The sequence below is a fragment of the Lissotriton helveticus genome, chromosome 7 (assembly GCF_964261635.1).
Source record: "Lissotriton helveticus chromosome 7, aLisHel1.1, whole genome shotgun sequence".
In the NCBI taxonomy this organism is placed as follows: domain Eukaryota; kingdom Metazoa; phylum Chordata; class Amphibia; order Caudata; family Salamandridae; genus Lissotriton; species Lissotriton helveticus.
In genome coordinates, this window is record NC_136068.1 from 361,362,268 (window position 1) to 361,381,255 (window position 18,988).

Below are 18,988 nucleotides of genomic sequence, written 5' to 3' on the forward strand. Positions count from 1 at the left end.
TTCGGCCTATCCGAGGCAGTCTAACTTAAACCCATTCCCGACGAGCCGGCGCCACCTCCCCAGGCGGCACAGATGCCGCGTTGGAGTACAGACGGAGAGGTAGGGCTATTTCTGGTTATTTTTGATACTCCAGCATACCATTTTCAAGCGGGAAAGTACCCCAGGCACACTTTTGAATAATCAGAGTGAGTTAATGAGGGGCCTGGTCCACTTATGGTGTCGATGCAAGATCGTCTGAGGCAATATGACATCACTCTTCCGAGTGGTGCTACGATGTCGGGTGTTTTTTCAGGCTCACTACAAGAGATGTGGAATGCCCTTTAAGAACCGAGAAAGGCAGAACAATACCACTCTGCTTAGTGGGTCAAGTCCATACAAACGATGAGGGTCACGTGATTTTGATAACAGACCTTAGCCATAGAGAAACATGCTGATTTCACCCTGGCAGTTTTTCATGTAATGTAGCCGTAGAACCCTCTTGGGAGCAGTACTTTATAAATAGACGTTTTTTTACATGATGTATAGAAGGTAGTGACACTCACCATCTTCTAATCGGAGTTTATGAGATTGAGCGTTGTCCATGCTGTGCTATAATATTTCTGTGGTGAGTAATCCTTTGTATTTATTCACCTCAACAGAGCGGTGCTTCACTTATGTCCTGAGCCGCAGCCAGGTGGGGCGAGGTCTGCACATCTTACACATCGGGTAAGATGGACTATATGAAATTTGAAAATCTTCAAGTTCTGTGTAAATTAGGAGACACTAGTACATACAATGCAACTGGCCTCATTATTTCACAGGCCTTATTGATGATGAAGTTTACTCATTACAGTATAGACAAGGATGTTTGGAGACAGGTTGGGTGTGATATACTCATGCTATTTTTTTAACTCTTTTAGTGAACAACCGAATCTGTAAGAAGATACGGAAGAGTACACCTAGGAGGTCCAGGTGACTTTTACACCAGTATCTGAGTTGTCTCACTTTTTTAGAACACTGTTTCTTTTCATTTTATTCACATTCTGGTTTTGTGTGCAGTAGCAGTAGTCGTTTTGACAAGGTCCTGAAGAAAGCAAGGCCACATGGCCGTTATTTGCTGAAACATGTTGACCACGTTCCACTACTAGACAGTTTATAAATTTCCTCTGTCTGTGCTATTTTTAATGTTGGCATTGGAAGCTATATCCGATTAAAAATAGTTTTCTGCTTCCTAAACCAATTTTAACTACACTTTTTTTGTATTGTTTGCTATCACAGTTTTCTGCACTGCACTTTAGTTTGTTACCCCATTAGCCACTCCACTCATTTATATATACAACCAATCACTTCTGACGAAAAAGTGACCCCACACTGCCCACAGGAGGGACCCTTTATCATCTATTAGGCCCTTTTCTGATTGTCATCAGGCAGCTTGTTGTGTGGGTCCCTGGAACCCCAAATGATGAAGGGCGGTTCAGAGTGGTGACTGATGGGTGTTCAAGACCATACACTTGTTTGGCTTATTCTTATTATACTAAGAAGGGTTGGAATATGGCTAGTGGTATTAATTCTCAGCCGCTATCCAAACATTCCTTGTTATTATTTTGACCCTCTGGTACTCTTGTTGTTGTAAAGGTTTGGAAGGGCGTGTATCCAGAGTAAGCATGGGCGTAAAATCCGTTCCGCTCCCGGATTTTGCGGATTTTCGGTAAATTCGCATTCCGCGAACTCTAGCGAACTTGCCGAAAATTCGTAAAATCCGTGCGAAGCGGATTTTTTGCTTGCCAACTAGAATACTATACAATTTCGCGGGAGTAAATACTTGCGAACACGTAGATGCGGCGGGCAGCGACAATCTTGCAATTGCGAGATTGCAAAATTTGCAATTTCGCACAAGAAATCCACCAGCAGGCAGCATAAACCTTGAAAATTATGATTTTTATCAGAATAACTCCTCAGGTTGACATTTGCCTGCACTTTTTTTTTGCAAGGAGTCCGTTTTGGGGGGTGGGGGTGGGAGGAAGGAAGTGCCCCACAGTCTCCAACTTCCTGTTCCTGTCCACCAGGCTCCTCCCAGTGCTTTCTTCATGTGCTGGTCACTTTGATTTGGATCTTGACCTGGAAGGATTACTTTCGTGGATGCTGCTGGATATTTGGATTTTTGCAATACTGAAAGCACTCAGCAGGTGCAAAAGTTCAATCTTATCATTAGTAACCATTCCCTGTAGTGCTTCCTGAGGGGCCGCTTCAGAGTTCATTTGCCTACTTGCAACTATTCTATGACCCTGCTCTGACCCTCACAGCAGGCTCAGAGAATAGCTACAAGTATACAACAAAGGTCCTGTAAAAAAAATTACACTGCAACAGAAAGCAATTACAGACAATACTGAAAGCACTCAGCAGGTGCAAAAGTTCAATCTTATCATTAGTAACCATTCCCTGTAGTGCTTCCTGAGGGGCCCCTTCAGAGTTCAGCAAATTACAGATAAGGAAGCAGGTGCCAGCCAGACTGGAAGTTTAAATTCAGTGACACATTAATCAACCCCAAATTAATTCATGTCAGTTGAAACAGGGCAGGTGTGCTTGCTTTTTTTCACCCCCATAATCTACAGTGATAAACCAACCAGAGGGTGGCAGGGATGTACCTGAGGGTGGCATGGGTGTACCAGAGGGTGGCAGTGGTGAAACAGAGGGTGCTGTGAACCTGTGATGATGAACCAGATGTAGAAACAACATAGTCGCGGATTTTGCGGATTGCGAATCCGTAAATACGCAAGTTCGCGGATTGCCAATTCGCAAAATCCGCCCATGCTTAATCCAGAGCACGGTCATTAAACTAGCCCTAGGGTCCCCCATAATTGTATGTGTTAGAATTGCTTTTGACTATTGACATCTACTGAAGATGATAGTGCTTACAGTGAGAGAATGCCAGTTCCAATCCATGTGAACTGATCAAGGCCCCATCATTTCTTGACCACAGTACACTTCATATTAGGACATAGGCTGAAAAGGGAATAATTTTCCCTTAGACTAGCCCCAAGCAGTACCTTCTTCAGCCTCCTCAGACCGCCAAGGTACCTATGCCTCTATGGCATCTCCAAATAATTCTGTGGTGAACAAGTAGAATTACTACATGAGGGAATATCAGGTTGGGTAACCCAGTAGACTTGATGGTCAGGGTATGGGTGAATCTTAAGGATCTTGACTGTGATGCACCTCAGTATTTAAGTCGTTGTTATTAATACCAAGTGGCTCATGTTCCAATGTCCCTTTCCCAGACAGTCAAAAGAAAATGCCTAGAAGTAGATGAGTGGTGGAAGTGAAAAGGAGGAGCATAAAGGAACTAGATATCTCTGCAGCCAACATAGAAACTCCGCAAAGAAATTAAGATGCATTATACTTCCTGAACAACATATGTATGACAACAGTGAGCACATATGGCGGCGAAGTCTGTGTTTCGCATGTGGCTAGCTCAAAAAACTTTAACTTTTGATGTGTGCTATGTTGTCTCACCCTATAACTGGGAGCATTCCATGAGTCTGCAAGACAGGAAGGTACAATCAATCAATCAATCAATCAATCATGGCACTTGTATAGCGCACTACTCACCCGGAGGGTCTCAAGGCGCTTGGGGGAGGGGGTCCGCTACTGCTCGAACAGCCAGGTCTTGAGTTGTCTCCTGAAGGCGAGGTGGTCCTGGGTCAGCCCAAGGTGGATGGAGAGGGAGTTCCATGTCTTGGCCGCCAGGTAGGAGAAGGATCTGCCTCCGGCGATGGCTCTTCGGCTGCGTGGTACGGCGGCGAGGGCGTGGCTGGCAGACCGTAGCTGGCGGGTGGGCGTGTAGAGGGTCAGGCGGTCGTTGAGGTACTTGGGGCCCAGGTCGTGGAGAGATTTGTGTGCGTGGGTGAGGAGCCTGAACGTGATCCTCTTGTTGACGGGGAGCCAGTGCAGGTCCCTCAGGTGGCCGGAGATGTGGATGTGGCTGCGTCGGGGGATGTCCAGGATGAGTCGGGCGGAGGCGTTCTGGATGCGTTGGGAGTCTTTTCTGTAGCTTGGCTGTGGTTCCAGCGTAGAGGGTGTTTCCGTAGTCCAGTCGGCTGGTGACGAGGGCCTGGGTGACCGTCTTCCTGGTTTCGGTCGGGATCCATCGGAATATCTTGCGAAGCATGCAAAGGGTGTGAAAGCATGATGAGGAGACGGCGTTGACTTGTCTGGTCATCGAGAGGGAGGAGTCCAGGATGAAGCCCAGGTTGCGTGCGTGGTCCGTTGGCCTGGGAGCGGGGCCCAGGGCTGGGGGCCACCAGGAGTCGTCCCAGGCGGAGGGCGATGGTCCCAGGATGAGGACTTCCGTCTTGTCTGAGTTCAGTTTCAGGCGCCTGTTCTTCATCCACTCGGCGACGTCTTTCATCCCTTCGTGTAGGCTGGTTCTGGCGGTGTCGGGGTCTCTGGTGAGGGAGAGGATCAGCTGGGTGTCGTCGTCGTAGGAGATGATGTTGAGGTTGTGTTGGCATGCGATGGCAGCAAGAGGTCTCATGTAGACGTTGAAGAGGGTGGGGCTGAGTGATGATCCTTGCGGGACGCCGCAGATGACTTCGGTGGCCTCGGATCGGAACGGGGGGAGGCGGACTCTCTGTGTTCTTCCGGTGAGGAATGAGATGATCCAATCCAGTGCCTTCTCTTGGATGCCGGTGTTGCTGAGGCGTTGGACTAGGGTGCGGTGGCAGACAGTGTCGAACGCTGCAGAGAGGTCCAGGAGGATGAGTGCCGCTGTTTCCCCGTTGTCGAGCAGGGCTCGGATGTCGTCGGTGGGTGCGATGAGGGCGGTCTCGGTGCTGTGGTTGGCTCTGAAACCAGACTGCGAGGGGTCGAGGGATCCGTTCGTCTCGAGGAAGGTGGCAAGCTGTCTATTGACGATCTTCTTGATGACTTTGGCAGGAAAAGGGAGGAGCGAGATGGGGCTGAAATTTTTGAGGTCGTTGGGATCCGCTTTTGGTTTCTTCAGTAGGGCGCTGAGCCCGGCATGCTTCCAGCTCTCCGGGAAGGTGGCGGTGTTGAATGAGGTGTTGATGACGTCTCGGAGTTGGGGTGCGATGGTGGAGTCGGCCTTGTTGAAGACGTGGTGGGGGCAGGGGTCGGTTGGAGATCCGGAGTGGATGGTGTTCATTGTGCGGGCTGTGTCTTCGGTGGTCACCGTGGTCCAGGAGCGGAGGGCGGCGGTGGGGTGTCTTGGTTCGACGGTTGGGTGCGTGGACGGTGGGCCGAAACTGTTGTGGATGTCGGTAATCTTGCGGTGGAAGAACGAGGCGAGAGAGTCGCAGAGATCTTGTGAGGGGGTGATGTCGTTGTTGCCGGTGCTGGGGTTGGAGAACTCCTTGACGATGCTGAAGAGTTCCTTGCTGTCGTGGGTGTTGTTGTCCAGTCGCTCCTTCAGTGATTTCTTCTTGGTGGTGCGGATGAGCTGGTGGTGCTTGCGGGTGGCGTGTTTGAGGGCGGTCATGTTGTCTGTGGTCTGGTCGAGCCGCCAGGCTTTCTCGAGGGTGCGGCAGGTCTTCTTGGAGTCCTTGAGTTCGTCGGTGAACCAGGGGGCCTTCTTGCTTCTGGGTCTGCTGGGAGGGTTCTTCAGTGGTGCAAGGTCGTCGGCGCAGGTGGTCAGCCACTGCGTGAAGTTGCGGGCAGCTTCGTTGGGGTCCGTTCTGCTGGCAGGTGAGTTCTGGCTGAGGGAGGTGGTGAGCTGGTCGGCGGTGATCTTGCTCCAGCTCCTGTGCGGAACCTGTTGCGGGTGGTGATGGGTTGTGGTTTTTCTGTAGCTGAAGTGGACGCAGCTGTGGTCGGTCCAGTGGAGACCGATGGAGTGGCTGAAGGTGATGTGCTTGCTGGATCAGAAGACGGGATCAAGCGTGTGGCCGGCATAGTGGGTGGGGGTGTTGACGAGTTGCTTGAGTCCGAGGTTGGCGAGGTTGTCCAGCAGGGCGGCGGTGTTGCGGTCCTTGTTGTTCTCCAGGTTGAAGTTGAGTTCCCCTAGGAGGATGTAGTCGGCGGAGGGCAGGGTGTGTGGGCTGATGAAGTCCGTGATGTCTTCGCTGAATTGTGTGCGTGGTCCCGGGGCTCTGTAGATGAGGGTGCCTCTGAGGGTCGTCTTTGGGTCGGTGTGAATCTGGAAGTGGAGGTGCTCGGCGGCGGCGAAGGTGTCGTCGGAGTCGGTCGTGATGCGGATGGTGTTTCTGTGGTTGACGCGGTCCCTCCTGATGATCTTGTATCCGTCCGGGATGGCGATGGCGATGTCGGGGGCTGAGGAGGCGTTCATCCAGGTCTCCGTGAGGAAGGCGATGTCTGGTGATGTTGTGTCGAGGAGGTTCCAGAGTTCCACGGCGTGTCTGTGGACGGAGCGGGTGTTGAGCAGGATGCACTTGAGGTTGCTGCTGGTGTTTGGTTTGGCAGGCGTGGTGCAGGTTCGGAGGCAGGTGAACTTGCAGTGCAGGTTCTGCAGGTGAAGGGTCTGTGAATGCGTTTCGGGGCGGCCCGTCAGCAGGTGGGGTTCCGGCCGGCATTGAGTGCGTTGAGGGCAGCGGCGTCGTAGGTCTGTCGGGTTGTCTTGCATCGGTGGGGGCCAGAGGTCCTGGCACTGGGCGCGGGCAGAGGCGCGCCCGCTGCGCGTCCGCGCGGTCTCCATTTATGGCTAAGTGGGAGGGAGGAGCAGGCGGGAGCGGGGATGACGCGGGAAAGGGGGACGTGGTCGCGAGAGCGGCAGCGGCGGGAAGCAGAGAGCGGGGAAGGCGTCAGAGCGGGCACAATTACAGATGAAACAAACTTATACAATTATACACAATACAATAAAGCACCAGTACAACAGTAGAGCCAACAGACAGTCTAGTTAGCTGGGGGATAGAGCGGCAGGTAGAGGCAGAACCAGGCTGCGAGCGGCAGCTACGGCACACAAGGGGAAACGCACACAGCTGGGGGCTGTGCGGCGCGGGGGTGTCCTGAGAACAGGTCACACTCACCTGCGCCGCGCGGTCTCCATTTATGGACAAGTGGGAGGGAGGAGCAGCTGGGAGGCGGTAGCGGGGATGACGTGGGAAGGGGAGGCATGGCCGCGAGAGCGGCGGCGGGAAGCAGAGAGCAGGGAAGGCGTCAGAGCGGGCACAATTACAGATGAAACAAACGTATACAATTATACACAATACAATGAAGCACCAGTACAACAGTAGAGCGCAGAGACAGTCAAGTTAGCTGGGGGATAGAGCGGCAGGCAGAGGCAGAACCAGGCTGCGAGCGGCAGCTACGGCACACAAGGGGAAACGCACACAGCTGGGGGCCGTGCGGCACGGGGGTGTCCTGAGAACAGGTCACACTCACCTGCGCCGCACGGTCTCCATTTATGGACAAGTGGGAGGGAGGAGCAGCTGGGAGGCGGGAGCGGAGATGACGCGGGAAAGGGGGGCGTGGCCGCGAGAGCGGCGGCGGCGGGAAGCAGAGAGCGGGGAAGGCGTCAGAGCGGGCACAATTACAGATGAAACAAACATAAAAAAAGACTTCCTAGCGCTCCTAGGCGCCTCGTTTGCTCCCCTCACCTTGCCTTGGGTATTCAGACCGCCCTCGGCCGAGTATTGACGCCGAGGGCTGGGATCTGATTTTGGCCGCCATCTTGGGGGTAGGACTCTCCGCCCTCGCGCTCTAGTAGCGCTACAAAAGGGGAACTTCTTCCTCCACTCAGGGATAACCATACTGCTACAACCTTTTCCCTCTTGAGGCGGAAGCCGGGAGGTCTCCCTTCTATTCTTTACACTTTTAGCTGTGTATTTTAACCTGCGTGGTATTTCATTTTTATTTGTGTAAATTTGGCTTGTGCTCTGCTTGTGCTTCGCGCTTGATTGAAAAAGCGTTCTGTTGCCAGCAAAAGACTTCCTAGCGCTCCTAGGCGCCTCGTTTGCTCCCCTCACCTTGCCTTGGGTATTCAGACCGCCCTCGGCCGAGTATTGACGCCGAGGGCTGGGATCTGATTTTGGCCGCCATCTTGGGGGTAGGACTCTCCGCCCTCGCGCTCTAGTAGCGCTACAAAATGCTCACCTCTCTCTCCGCGTATGCGGACGCGTAATGCGGATGCGCCTGACCTGCGCCTGAGTCGCGCCAGAGTCCTGCCCGTCTGCGCCCGTCAGCGTCCCGGAGGCGTGTGGCGTGGCAGGATCTCTTGGTTTGCTACTTTTCCCTTCCCTGCATCAATATGCTGTCTTATACATCCAAGAAGCTCCACTCCTTGCGCTCGGTTGAGGTCTCCTGTCACTCTGTTTTCCCTGGTCGTTACAGGGGCAAACATAAATGCCCAGGCTGTAAGTGGCATCTCACCAGTGCTTTTCCTACCACCTCCCACACGAAGGAGTGTAGCATTAAACATCCTTGTTTACTCCTCAATACCAGGTCGGTGCACAGACACACTCAGGAGATTTTTGATCTCCTCTCTACAAACAACCCCACTTGTCTTATGCTTACTGAGACTTGGCTTAATGAATCCTCGCATCCGGACATTGCGGCAGCTATTCCCTCTGAGTACACCATATATAGACAAGATAGAGCTAAGGGAAGAGGGGGAGGAGTCGCCCTGATTGTAAAAAAATCTCTTACGTGCACAGTACTGACCACGCAGACCATCACGGGAGCCGAATCCCTTGCCTTTTCCCTGTCCCTATCACCTCAACAAACTGTGAAGGGTCTCGTAGTATATAGGCCTCCGGGTCCTGTGGGGTCTTTCTTTGAGGATCTCCAGCAGGTCGTGTCTATACTAGTCCTGAGATCGGAACAGTGTTTACTGGCGGGAGATTTTAATTTCCACTTGGAAGATCAGCAGGCCCCGGATGTCGCTAAGTTGTTAGATATCACGTCTGCTCTGGGCCTGTTTCCCTATCTCTCTGGCCCGACCCATGACAAAGGTCATACACTAGATCAGGTCTTCTCCACCTCACCAATTGTGGTTACTGCACTTTCACCGGTACTGTGGTCCGATCACTATCTAGCTCACTTTCAAATATCTGGCACTGAGAAACCATCTATTAGGACCACCAGACAACCGGGAAGTAATTACAGGGCGTATCATCGGGTATTTCCCGACATGTTAGCTCAGGCCCTGTTGAACCATCCTCTTTCCGTCACGGGTGATCTGGAGCTTGACCTGGATACCCTGCAGTCCTGGCTCTTAGCTAGATTGAATGAGCTAGCCCCTCTACAGCCACCTAGATCGGATACTAAACGGCCTTCGGCCCCCTGGTTCACGGCTGAGGTCGCCCATTCCCGCAGACAATGCAAAGTCGCCGAACGCGCATGGAGGGCCGAATATGACGCTGAGGCAAAACGGACTTACAAATCCACGATGAAATCCTATCATGCTTTAATTGTACAGGCTAAGAAGTGCTACTTTGCCAAAAAAATTGAGGAAGCAGCTAACTCCTGTAAGGAAATCTTCTTGATTGTACGAGAATTTACTACCCCGCGTTCGATCTCAGATCAGGAGGCTCCGGATAAGAACTGGGCTGATACTATTGCTAATTTTTTTACAACCAAAATTAGACAGATTCAGGATTCCTTTTCCCCGAGGCCGACAGCTGACCCTTTGATTCTGTCTAATGAGATAGCTTACCAGCCTATCTCCGGGCCGGCTCTTTTGGACTTCCCGCCTCTTACAATTGCTTCATCTTTAGCTCTGATGAGGAACCTTAAATCTGGCTCACCATGTGATCCCTGCCCGGCAAAAGTCTTAGCTAGAATGGCAGATGTTGTTAACCCTTTAGCCAATCCTATTCTTAACCTTTCCCTGAGTCAGGGAGTTTTGCCATATTCCTGGAAACAGGCTATGGTGATTCCTCTGCTCAAAAAGCCCAACCTTGCCCCAGAAGTCCCGTCCAATTATCGACCAATTTCGCTCCTTCCAGCATTGACTAAAATCCTGGAGAAGCACGTCCATTGCGTGCTTTCCAACTTCCTGGAGTCGAATGAGCTTCTCCATGCGTCTCAATCGGGCTTTCGATCCAACTTAAGTACCGAGACGGCGCTTTTGGAAGTCTCAGAGATTGTTAAGGAGGTGCTGGATGATGGAGGTAGGGTGATGTTAGTCATGTTAGACCTCTCGGCGGCTTTTGACACCGTCCCCCATGAGGATCTCCTCTTAAGACTGCATGACATCGGTCTAGGGGGCACGGTGCTCAATTGGTTCTGCTCCTTCTTAGCCAACCGCCGACAAACGGTCTGGGCCCCTCCTGGATCTGCCGAAATACCGCCACTGGGAGTCGGAGTCCCTCAGGGCTCAGTATTGAGCCCTACTCTATTTAACATCCTCATGACCCCTTTGGCGACTTTGGTGGAGTCCTACGGGGCCCAGATCGTCTCATATGCTGACGATACCCAGCTTCTTTTCACCTGCCGTAAGAGCGAAGAATTCGATGGGGAAAGTATCCGTGAGTGCCTTGGGGCTGTTTTTAATTGGTTCCATCTGAACAGCCTCAAGTGCAACTCGGATAAATCAGAGATTCTTTTCTTTGGATGCCCTTTGGAACCGGACTGGCATGGTTGGTGGCCTGCCGACAAGTTCCCTCCAGCTCAGGCGTCCAAATGGGCTAAGAACCTGGGATTTAAAATCAACAATGGGCTTACACTCAAATCCCAGGTGGCAACCCTTACAGGGACTTGTTTCGGCATCCTCCGGATGCTTCGAAAGTTTTTCCCTTTGCTATCCCAGGAACACCGGAGAATAATTGTATAGGCCCTCATTGGATCAAGGCTGGATTATGCTAACATTCTGTATCTGGGTCTCCCAGAATACCTCTTACAGCGTATGCAGGTGACCCAGAATGCTGCAGCACGAGCTATTTTCGGCCTGCATCGTCGAGCCAGTGCCTTAAACCTGCTGCAATCCCTCCATTGGCTTCCCATACGGAAGAGGATAACGTTCAAGGCCTTGACATTAGCCCACAAAGCATTGCACGCCAAGGGTGCAAAATACCTACAGAAGAGGCTGGACTTTTACCAGCCGACACGATCCTTAAGATCGGAGTCCCTAGCACTTGCAGTAGTTCCACGTGTAAGGAGGGCACGTCTGGGAGGTCGGTCCTTCAGATTTCTGGCCCCTCAGCTGTGGAACTCCTTACCCCTGTCTTTACGGTCCACATCCAACCTGCTCGCCTTCAGGAAGGGTCTTAAGACTTGGTTATTCTCGGATTAGACCTCTGCTAGCCTATCCTCTGTTTTAGCCTTTTATGTTGTTATGTTTTTCAGTTTCTTTTCTGGGTCTGGAGCACAAAGCGCCGGGACACTCCTTTGGAGTAGCCGATGCGCTATACAAGACCCATAAATAACATAACATAACTTATACAATTATACACAATACAATGAAGCACCAGTACAACAGTAGAGCGCAGAGACAGTCGAGTTAGCTGGGAGATAGAGCGGCAGGCAGAGGCAGGACCAGGCTGCGAGCGGCAGCTACGGCACACTAGGGGAAACGCACACAGCTGGGGGCCGTGCGGCGCGGGGGTGTCCTGAGAACAGGTCACATGCCACTTCATTATCTGTCTATTCAGTGTTGTTAAATTTTGTACTTCAAAGTAATAGTGAAGATTTGCAGCTCCAAATAAAGCTTGAGTTTTTACGAAAGCGTAAAGTTTGACTAACAATATGTGATCTTTTTCATAAAAGATCTGGTTAACTCAGTTATAAATTGATGTAAGTGCTTTAAGGTGATGCACTATTTGTAAAGAGAACAGTTCAAAGTAAACTAATTTAACAAACAAACAGTCTCTGAGTGTAAAACACACACTTCGCTTATATCATAACACTGGGGATGAAAGCGAAAGAATTGAATACATTGACAAATTAAGAGTAGTAACTTACTTTATCCAGATGAGAGAGTTGTAAAACTCTGGATCCACAGATTCCAAATCATTGAGTCCAACAGGTTTATTTAAAATTCGCTTATAGAACGGTAGAGAGAAACCAGTGTCTATAAACTTGCCATGGAACAAAGCCTATTGAGCAAGAAACAACCAATGATGAAAGTAAATACCTCTTCAGTTTCAAACAATTACCAACACTCAGAAACGATTATTTACACTCTTTAATAAAACATGATACACATTTTAAATTAAGTATTGTAAGGTCTCCTTAGCAATGATATGGTCGAGAACATGTACACAGCTGGCCTAAATCATTTCCATCATCATATTCAAATGAAAAAAGAAAGAAAAAATGTATGTACCCAGTTCTGTTAGGTCTCACTATTTTTTATTTTTCCAGCGGGCATGTTGCCTCAGCTTTTGGACTTCTAATAATTACTGCACTTACATTTGTACCCCAGACCTCTCTGCCCAAACTGATAGCATGTGCTGCTAGGAATTCTAAACTACTGTGAGCTTGCTAATCACTCTGGGACACATGCATCAGCGAAAATACCGATCGCAAACTGGCAGATTCTCAGAATCTGCCCGTTAGCGACCTGTATTTTTGCATTTAGGATGTATCAACCCAAATGCAAATTTGCAATTTAATTAATCGAAAATTTTGTGATTACGGAAATTGCCAATGCATTTAGGGAATCGCAAATTGCGATTCCCTAAATGCAATGCATGATGCAATTTCAAATTGCGAATTTGCAATTAGGGATCGCAAATTACCATCAATTCGAACTTGATGGTAATTTGCAAAAACTTTGAAACATGCACTAAAGTGCATTTTTCAAAGTTTCATGTTACACACACACATGCCCTTGGGGCACGTATGTGCGCAACATGTGGTAACATCTCAATTTCAGGGGTGCAACAGGGTGTCCTTTTGGCACCCTAGATATTTGCATGTGCAATTTGCGAGTACCTATTTGGTACTCGCAAATTGCGCATGCAATTCCCATTCATTCCTATGGGCCTTTAGGCCCATAGGAATGAATGGGAAGCAATTCCTTAATTGCGATTCGCAATTTGTGAGACGCAATTAAGGAATTTGTAGAATTCACAAATATTTTTTGCGATTCCTTTATGCATAGGGATATGCGAATCCTAAAAAGCGATTTCTTAAAATTCTCTATTTAGGATTCGCAAATCCTGACTTTGATGCATGTGGCCCTTTGCTCCATCCAACTTTTTCATTACACTTAATAGATCAAAACACAACATGGAACTTAACTGCAGTTGTTTAGGAGACTGTATGGGAGCAACTTGGTGAGAATATTACTATCACAGCAGTACATGGAGCTGGGCCTCTTTCAACCATGCCCTATTTCAGCAGACTGATAAGTTGTGCACGCATGAAATGCGGATGCATCCCTGTATGGAGGCACTCCTTAGGGTTCAATGAAGACTCCAAGGTTTGATATAAGTTTCTATTTATTATTCTTAGATTGTTGGTTAATTCGTGATATTCATAGCATATCAGAAACTTAGATGATTTCAAGTTCAAATCATAGTAGGTTGCATTTAGTAAAAACTCCGATGCATTTCGGGCTTAAACCAGGCCTTTGTCAAGGAGTTCTGAAAAACGAAGAAGACATAAAGAAACTGTCAGGAATTAGGACGTATCCGCAGACGCCATTGCCTTTGCATTGGAATTGCATAATGTCTGAGACATAGCACAAACTAGTGTAAAACAGCAAAAGAATGTTTTTTAGAAACATCTCACTTTTACTGCTGATTTGAAATATACTAGGACTACTGGTACATCTGAGGGAAGTTGTAGACCGAGACCACTACCAATGGGTAGTCGCTCTTTTACAATTTTTTTCCAGCAAATACATTTATCTGGCTTGACCAACTAAAGTATATGGGCGGTGGCTCTTCAATGTCAATACCATTGTTCTTTCACCTCATTAAAAATATACTTGAGCTTCCCACCTCCGGCGCTATACTCTTTTGTAATTCATCATAAAATCGTACCTTCGCTTTATGCATTTATCTGGAATCTGTGTAAGTTCCTGAAAATTGTGTTTTTCACATACACGTACAGGACACAGAGCAAATATGTCACACATTTAAGAACGATGAAAGATTTTATTGATGTCACCAAACTTATTTCCATAAGCACAATCTATAGTAACAAACATATTCAAGCCATATTTGTACGCAAGGTAACACACACACACACCCCCACCCACCCTAAGTGTGTGCTGCTGTTGATTTGTTTCTGCTTTTCGGCACTTAGTATGGCTATTCTCAGAGGTTACTTTATATTAGGCTGGGGCGTTCAATTCTGTTCCGCTTGCGGAATTTGGGTAATTTTGCACTCCGCGGAGAACGCAGAATTGCCAAAACGTCTGCGGCTGCGCAGAATTTGTTGCTTGTTTGCGCTTTCAAAATGCGTGTTCGCAAGATATTTCCCTCGAGCATGCAAATAGCGTTCGCGAACAGGAAAAAAGCATCGTGAATGGGCGGAAGAAGCAATTCCGTGTGTTCGCGGGATGCTGCGCGTGCTCGCAGAGATTTTTTTTCTGTTTCGCGGTGTTTTGCGTATAGCGACTACGCAAATTCCGCCCACCCCTATTTTTTTATATTGAGAATTGGTTAATATAAATGCAGCAAGAACGAGTGCAAATGAATGCAAAGGCCCAACACCAGTTGAAAGGCTTTCAGAAATGTGGATAAAGCCACAAGTGGGTTTGCACTCCCTTGACTTGTGGGCCACCACAATCTTGAAAAATGCGGTCATGGAATTTAGTGTTCTGTAATGAAATGGAAGATATGTATTGCAAGTTAATTCCCCCCTCTATATGATAACCAAGTGATACCAGAGTTGGGTTTTTATCAATATCTGCTACACCAAACATGCAGTACTACTTCATTCTACAAACATAATACAGAGTATCATAATTGCCATCTTATGGTGAGTTTTCTGCTCAATATGCTTCTGATGAGATCACACCTATCGGCACTGACTTTTTAAACATGCAGTGAGTGGCTGATAACCTTATTCAATGTGTTTTAGTATACAATCGTAAATCCTGATTGGCAGCCGGGCATTCAATGAGCAATTTATTACCCAAAATAAGCCATCATGAGTTTGAATGGCTAGTTTTTCACCACTTGAAAATGGAGGATCTCTCTAAGGAGGTGCATGCCCTCCAAATAGGAGATTGAATGGTTCCTCTCATGTTAATGTATCGAGCATACCTTAAGATTATTGTAGAGTCTTCCTTGATTACTCTGAAGTCAGTACTTTTGAATTCTTTTCATTTCCCCCTGAGCTTTTTTCCTGCTAGTTTGTAGCTTTTTTCCTGCTAGTTTGTAGATTCCTGCTAGTTTGTGATTGTAACTTGATTCCAATGAGAAAAGCATTTGATTGCCTGTAGAGCTTACGATAAAAAAAAGGAAACCATGCTGCGGAAAGCTGTACGATTAAGTGAACCAACAACCTAACGGAAGTAGAAACGATGCTAAACGACAATGGCCTGAGGGAAGTGAGTACTACAAAAGGGAAGAAACTGGTCAAGAAATTTGAGAAAAAAAGTAAGGCCCATAAAATCAATCTGGCATACTTCTGTAACGTGAAACTCTAGTTAATTGTCATTTGACGGACATTTAATTGGTGACTACAACCTCTTAATCCCAAATATTTTGTGCACTAAAAGTTTTCAGCTTCCAGTGTAAGGAGGGCAAGGATGCAGATATGATGGGGCATCATTTGAATAGTGATATAACTCCCAGGGGATCTGCTGGGGAACTAGCCCAGGGAAACCTACCTCAGACCTTACCAGTGGTTGGTGATTTGATTAGACACCTGAGAAGTGAGTTTTTTCATTTAAGGCAAGTCTTATATATGCTACTCGATCTTATGCCTAAACATCCACACAGGCCTCCCCAGGAAACCCCAATTACACTTTTTCTCAACCTTAGCATAGAAAGGTTTCTTAGATCTATCCTGCCTCACATTAAAAGCAATATAAATAGCCAGATAGGCAATATGAGCAGGGTAGGCCATACAAAGGGGCCACCAACTAGGACAGTACTTGGAGGCACACCATGAGACCACAATGATCACAGTTTAGTACATATCCACAAACCATGGGAAACCGACCATTACCTTTAGTCCTTTATTAGGTGATACTGAGATGAAAGCAGGGGTAGCGATATTGCCCCTCAGGCCTTTGCTCCTTTTAACAGACCTAGTAAACCACAGAGTAGACCATGTTTTTACTGACTTTGAAGTCTACTCCAGTTACAGTTTACCAAAAGAAAACAATGTTTACATGACAAGTGTTCCCAAATTGCGGCAGGTTGTTTACGAAAAACAGGTATCTTTAAAAGATAAGTTAGTCGATTGGATCCGAAATGTTCAACACTTCTATTCTATTGTATTTACAGATGTTGTTTGTGGCAAACGTTATACAGATCCCAATGTAAGATGTGAGTTTATACAGATTACTCAAGCTAATGAGAATATTACAGCAGGATTAATTATGTTTGACCTGAAGTCCAATCTTCTCCTGCAAACCGAGATTCCATTTAAAATTGGGCCCTAAAATACTTCAAGTTTACAAAAGCGACCAGATTCCAACCTTACAGAGTCATTGAAGGTATTACGGTTAAATAGAACAAATAAGGGGATGGTCACAAATGTAATCCATTGACTCCATTTGAAGGAAAATGGTAACTGTAGGGCCAATGCTAACTCATCCTTATTGTGTTATCGCATTCCACCATAGGAGAATGTTCCCGCAGAGACCAACATTACAAATAAAGGGTCTGGGGTCTTATCTGGATTGGTAATGTTTGTATCCCAATAAACTCACACAGCATAGAAACTACCACCGGAGCTGGTGGGTTCTCTCAACACGTTGCACATAGAAACAATAAAAAAAACATTTTTTTAATTCTTTATTGAATTTTGTCACATTATAACAAAGCAAGAACCACTTCACATTTGACGCCCGCAATAAGCTTTTCCTGTTGCAATACATCTCTTTAACTCATTCCACAGGACCTGCAGCAGACAAGTGTCTCAAGTGCAGGTATGTGCTATGTTCACTCACCCTTTGTGTGCACTCGGAGCAGCTTATTTCACATCTCAGCGATTAACTACATGTATATCGCCTTACTTCCCGGATAAGCGCTAGGGGTATCTGGGGTGGTGGGGGTGGTGGGGGTGGGGGGTTGGGGGGGTGGAGGCACATTTATATATTATTATTGTGGGTGAGCTCGCCACTACATTTGAACCGTCTGGTCTATCCTTAGAGCTAGAAGAGGATGAGTAGGATTAGTTACTTACCTGTAATCCTAGTTCTCTTCCAGGGGTATCCTCATCAAAGTCATAAGCATTAGAATATTCCCGCCCATGCGCGGGACCCCGGAAACAATATATTATATGTGCCCCACATATATTATAGACATATATATAAATATATATATATATAAAAATAAGCAATTGCAGCCAAATAAACAATAGAGCTGGAATATGCAGTGAAGAATTTCCACAATACAGTGAATTCTGTATTAGAAACATGAGAAACAACACCAATGCTTGTTTAGAAACTGTTTTAATGTACAGAAAACAGTAGAAATTCTCATAACACACTGTAAGCATATACAGCTCCCAGGCTGCATTGCAAAATCCCAGTCTAAAAAGACTGAAAAGCTAACCTGTAGCTGAATGCACTAAAACTGACGCTGTGCCTTTAAGGCACCTCTGCCCCTAGCTTCCCATCATGCCTCAGGGGTTACAGTTAGGTCAGTTGTTCTTTTCGGAGACTGAAAACCAAACCATGGTAATAACAGGTTAAAAAACATCTCCTATTAAATAAACAAAGTCCTTTGCCCGGGGAGGCGGGAGGGTTGCTTATGACTTTGATGAGGATACCCCTGGAAGAGAACTAGGATTACAGGTAAGTAACTAATCCTTCTCTTCCAGGGGATCCTCATCAATAGTCATAAGCATTAGAATAGAGTAGCGAGCCTCACCTCATCCCTGCGGGCAAAGGAATCAACAGATAACATTTATATCCGTAGGCCCAAAAATAGGCCTTTTTCTACCCAAATAGGTTTCTCAAGGAGGCTTGCCCTACTTGAGAATCCGCTCTGGAATCAGACTCTAGGCAATAATGCCTTGTAAAGGTATGGACTGATTTCCATGTCGCAGCCTTGCATATTTCTGACATAGGAATGTCATGCAAAAAAGCTATTGTGGCTGCTTTCCCTCTAGTGGAATGAGCTTTGGGTGATTGCAACAAAGGTTTGCCAGCCAGCTGGTATGCTAGTTTGATACAAGAGACAATCCATCTGGAGATGGATCTTTTGGCTGCTGCAAACCCGGACCTCATTGCACCATAATTGACAAAGAGTTGGTCTGTCTTTCTGGTGTCCTTCGTTCTTTCTAGGTAAAACTTTAGCACCCGTTTAAGATCTAACGAGTGCAACGACCTCTCCGCTGGGGTCGATGGATTAGGAAAGAACGAAGGAAGGGTAATCGTTTGATTTATATGAAAATCCGATACCACTTTTGGAAGAAAAGAAGGGTGAGCCCTCATTACTACTCTGTTGTGGTGAAACACAGTGTAAGGTTCCTTGGTGCAGAGTGCTTGAATCTCGCTAACCCTGCGCGCAGAGGTTATTGCCACCAAGAAGGCCGCCTTCCAAGTGAGATGCTGCAAGGAGGCCTTGTGTATAGGCTCAAACGGTGTAGACATCAGTCTGGAGAGAACCAGGTTCAACTCCCAGGGAGGAGAAGGATTTCTCACAGGGGGATAGACCTTCTTTAATCCCTGAAGGAAATCTTTCACCACCGGGACCTGAAAAAACGATGTTTGTGTAGGTGATTTTCTGTACGCTACTATGGCAGATAGATGAACCCTAATAGAAGCGTATTTCAACCCTGATGTCGCTAAGTATAGGAGGTATGGTAGGACTACCTCTTCTTGCCCTTTGGTGGGATCAAAGCCATGGTCCTTACACCAAATGAAAAATCTTTTCCACTTGAACGCATAAGACGTCCTTGTGGAAGGTCTCTTCGCCTCTCTTAAAATATTCATACATTCCGGAGGCAGATTTAAGTG

At 47.3% G+C, this 18,988-nt stretch overlaps 1 protein-coding gene across 2 annotated transcripts in view; it reads right to left on the bottom strand.

The window, feature by feature from the left end:
• The window catches only part of ITCH (itchy E3 ubiquitin protein ligase), a 981,537-nt gene that overhangs the window by 255,172 nt on the left and 707,377 nt on the right, over positions 1-18,988 (bottom strand). For both annotated transcript variants that reach the window (XM_078652175.1, XM_078652176.1), the window contains exon 18: positions 11,854-11,987. In XM_078652175.1, coding sequence (XP_078508301.1) covers positions 11,854-11,987 — 134 coding nt within the window. The remainder of the gene's footprint in view (positions 1-11,853; positions 11,988-18,988) is intronic.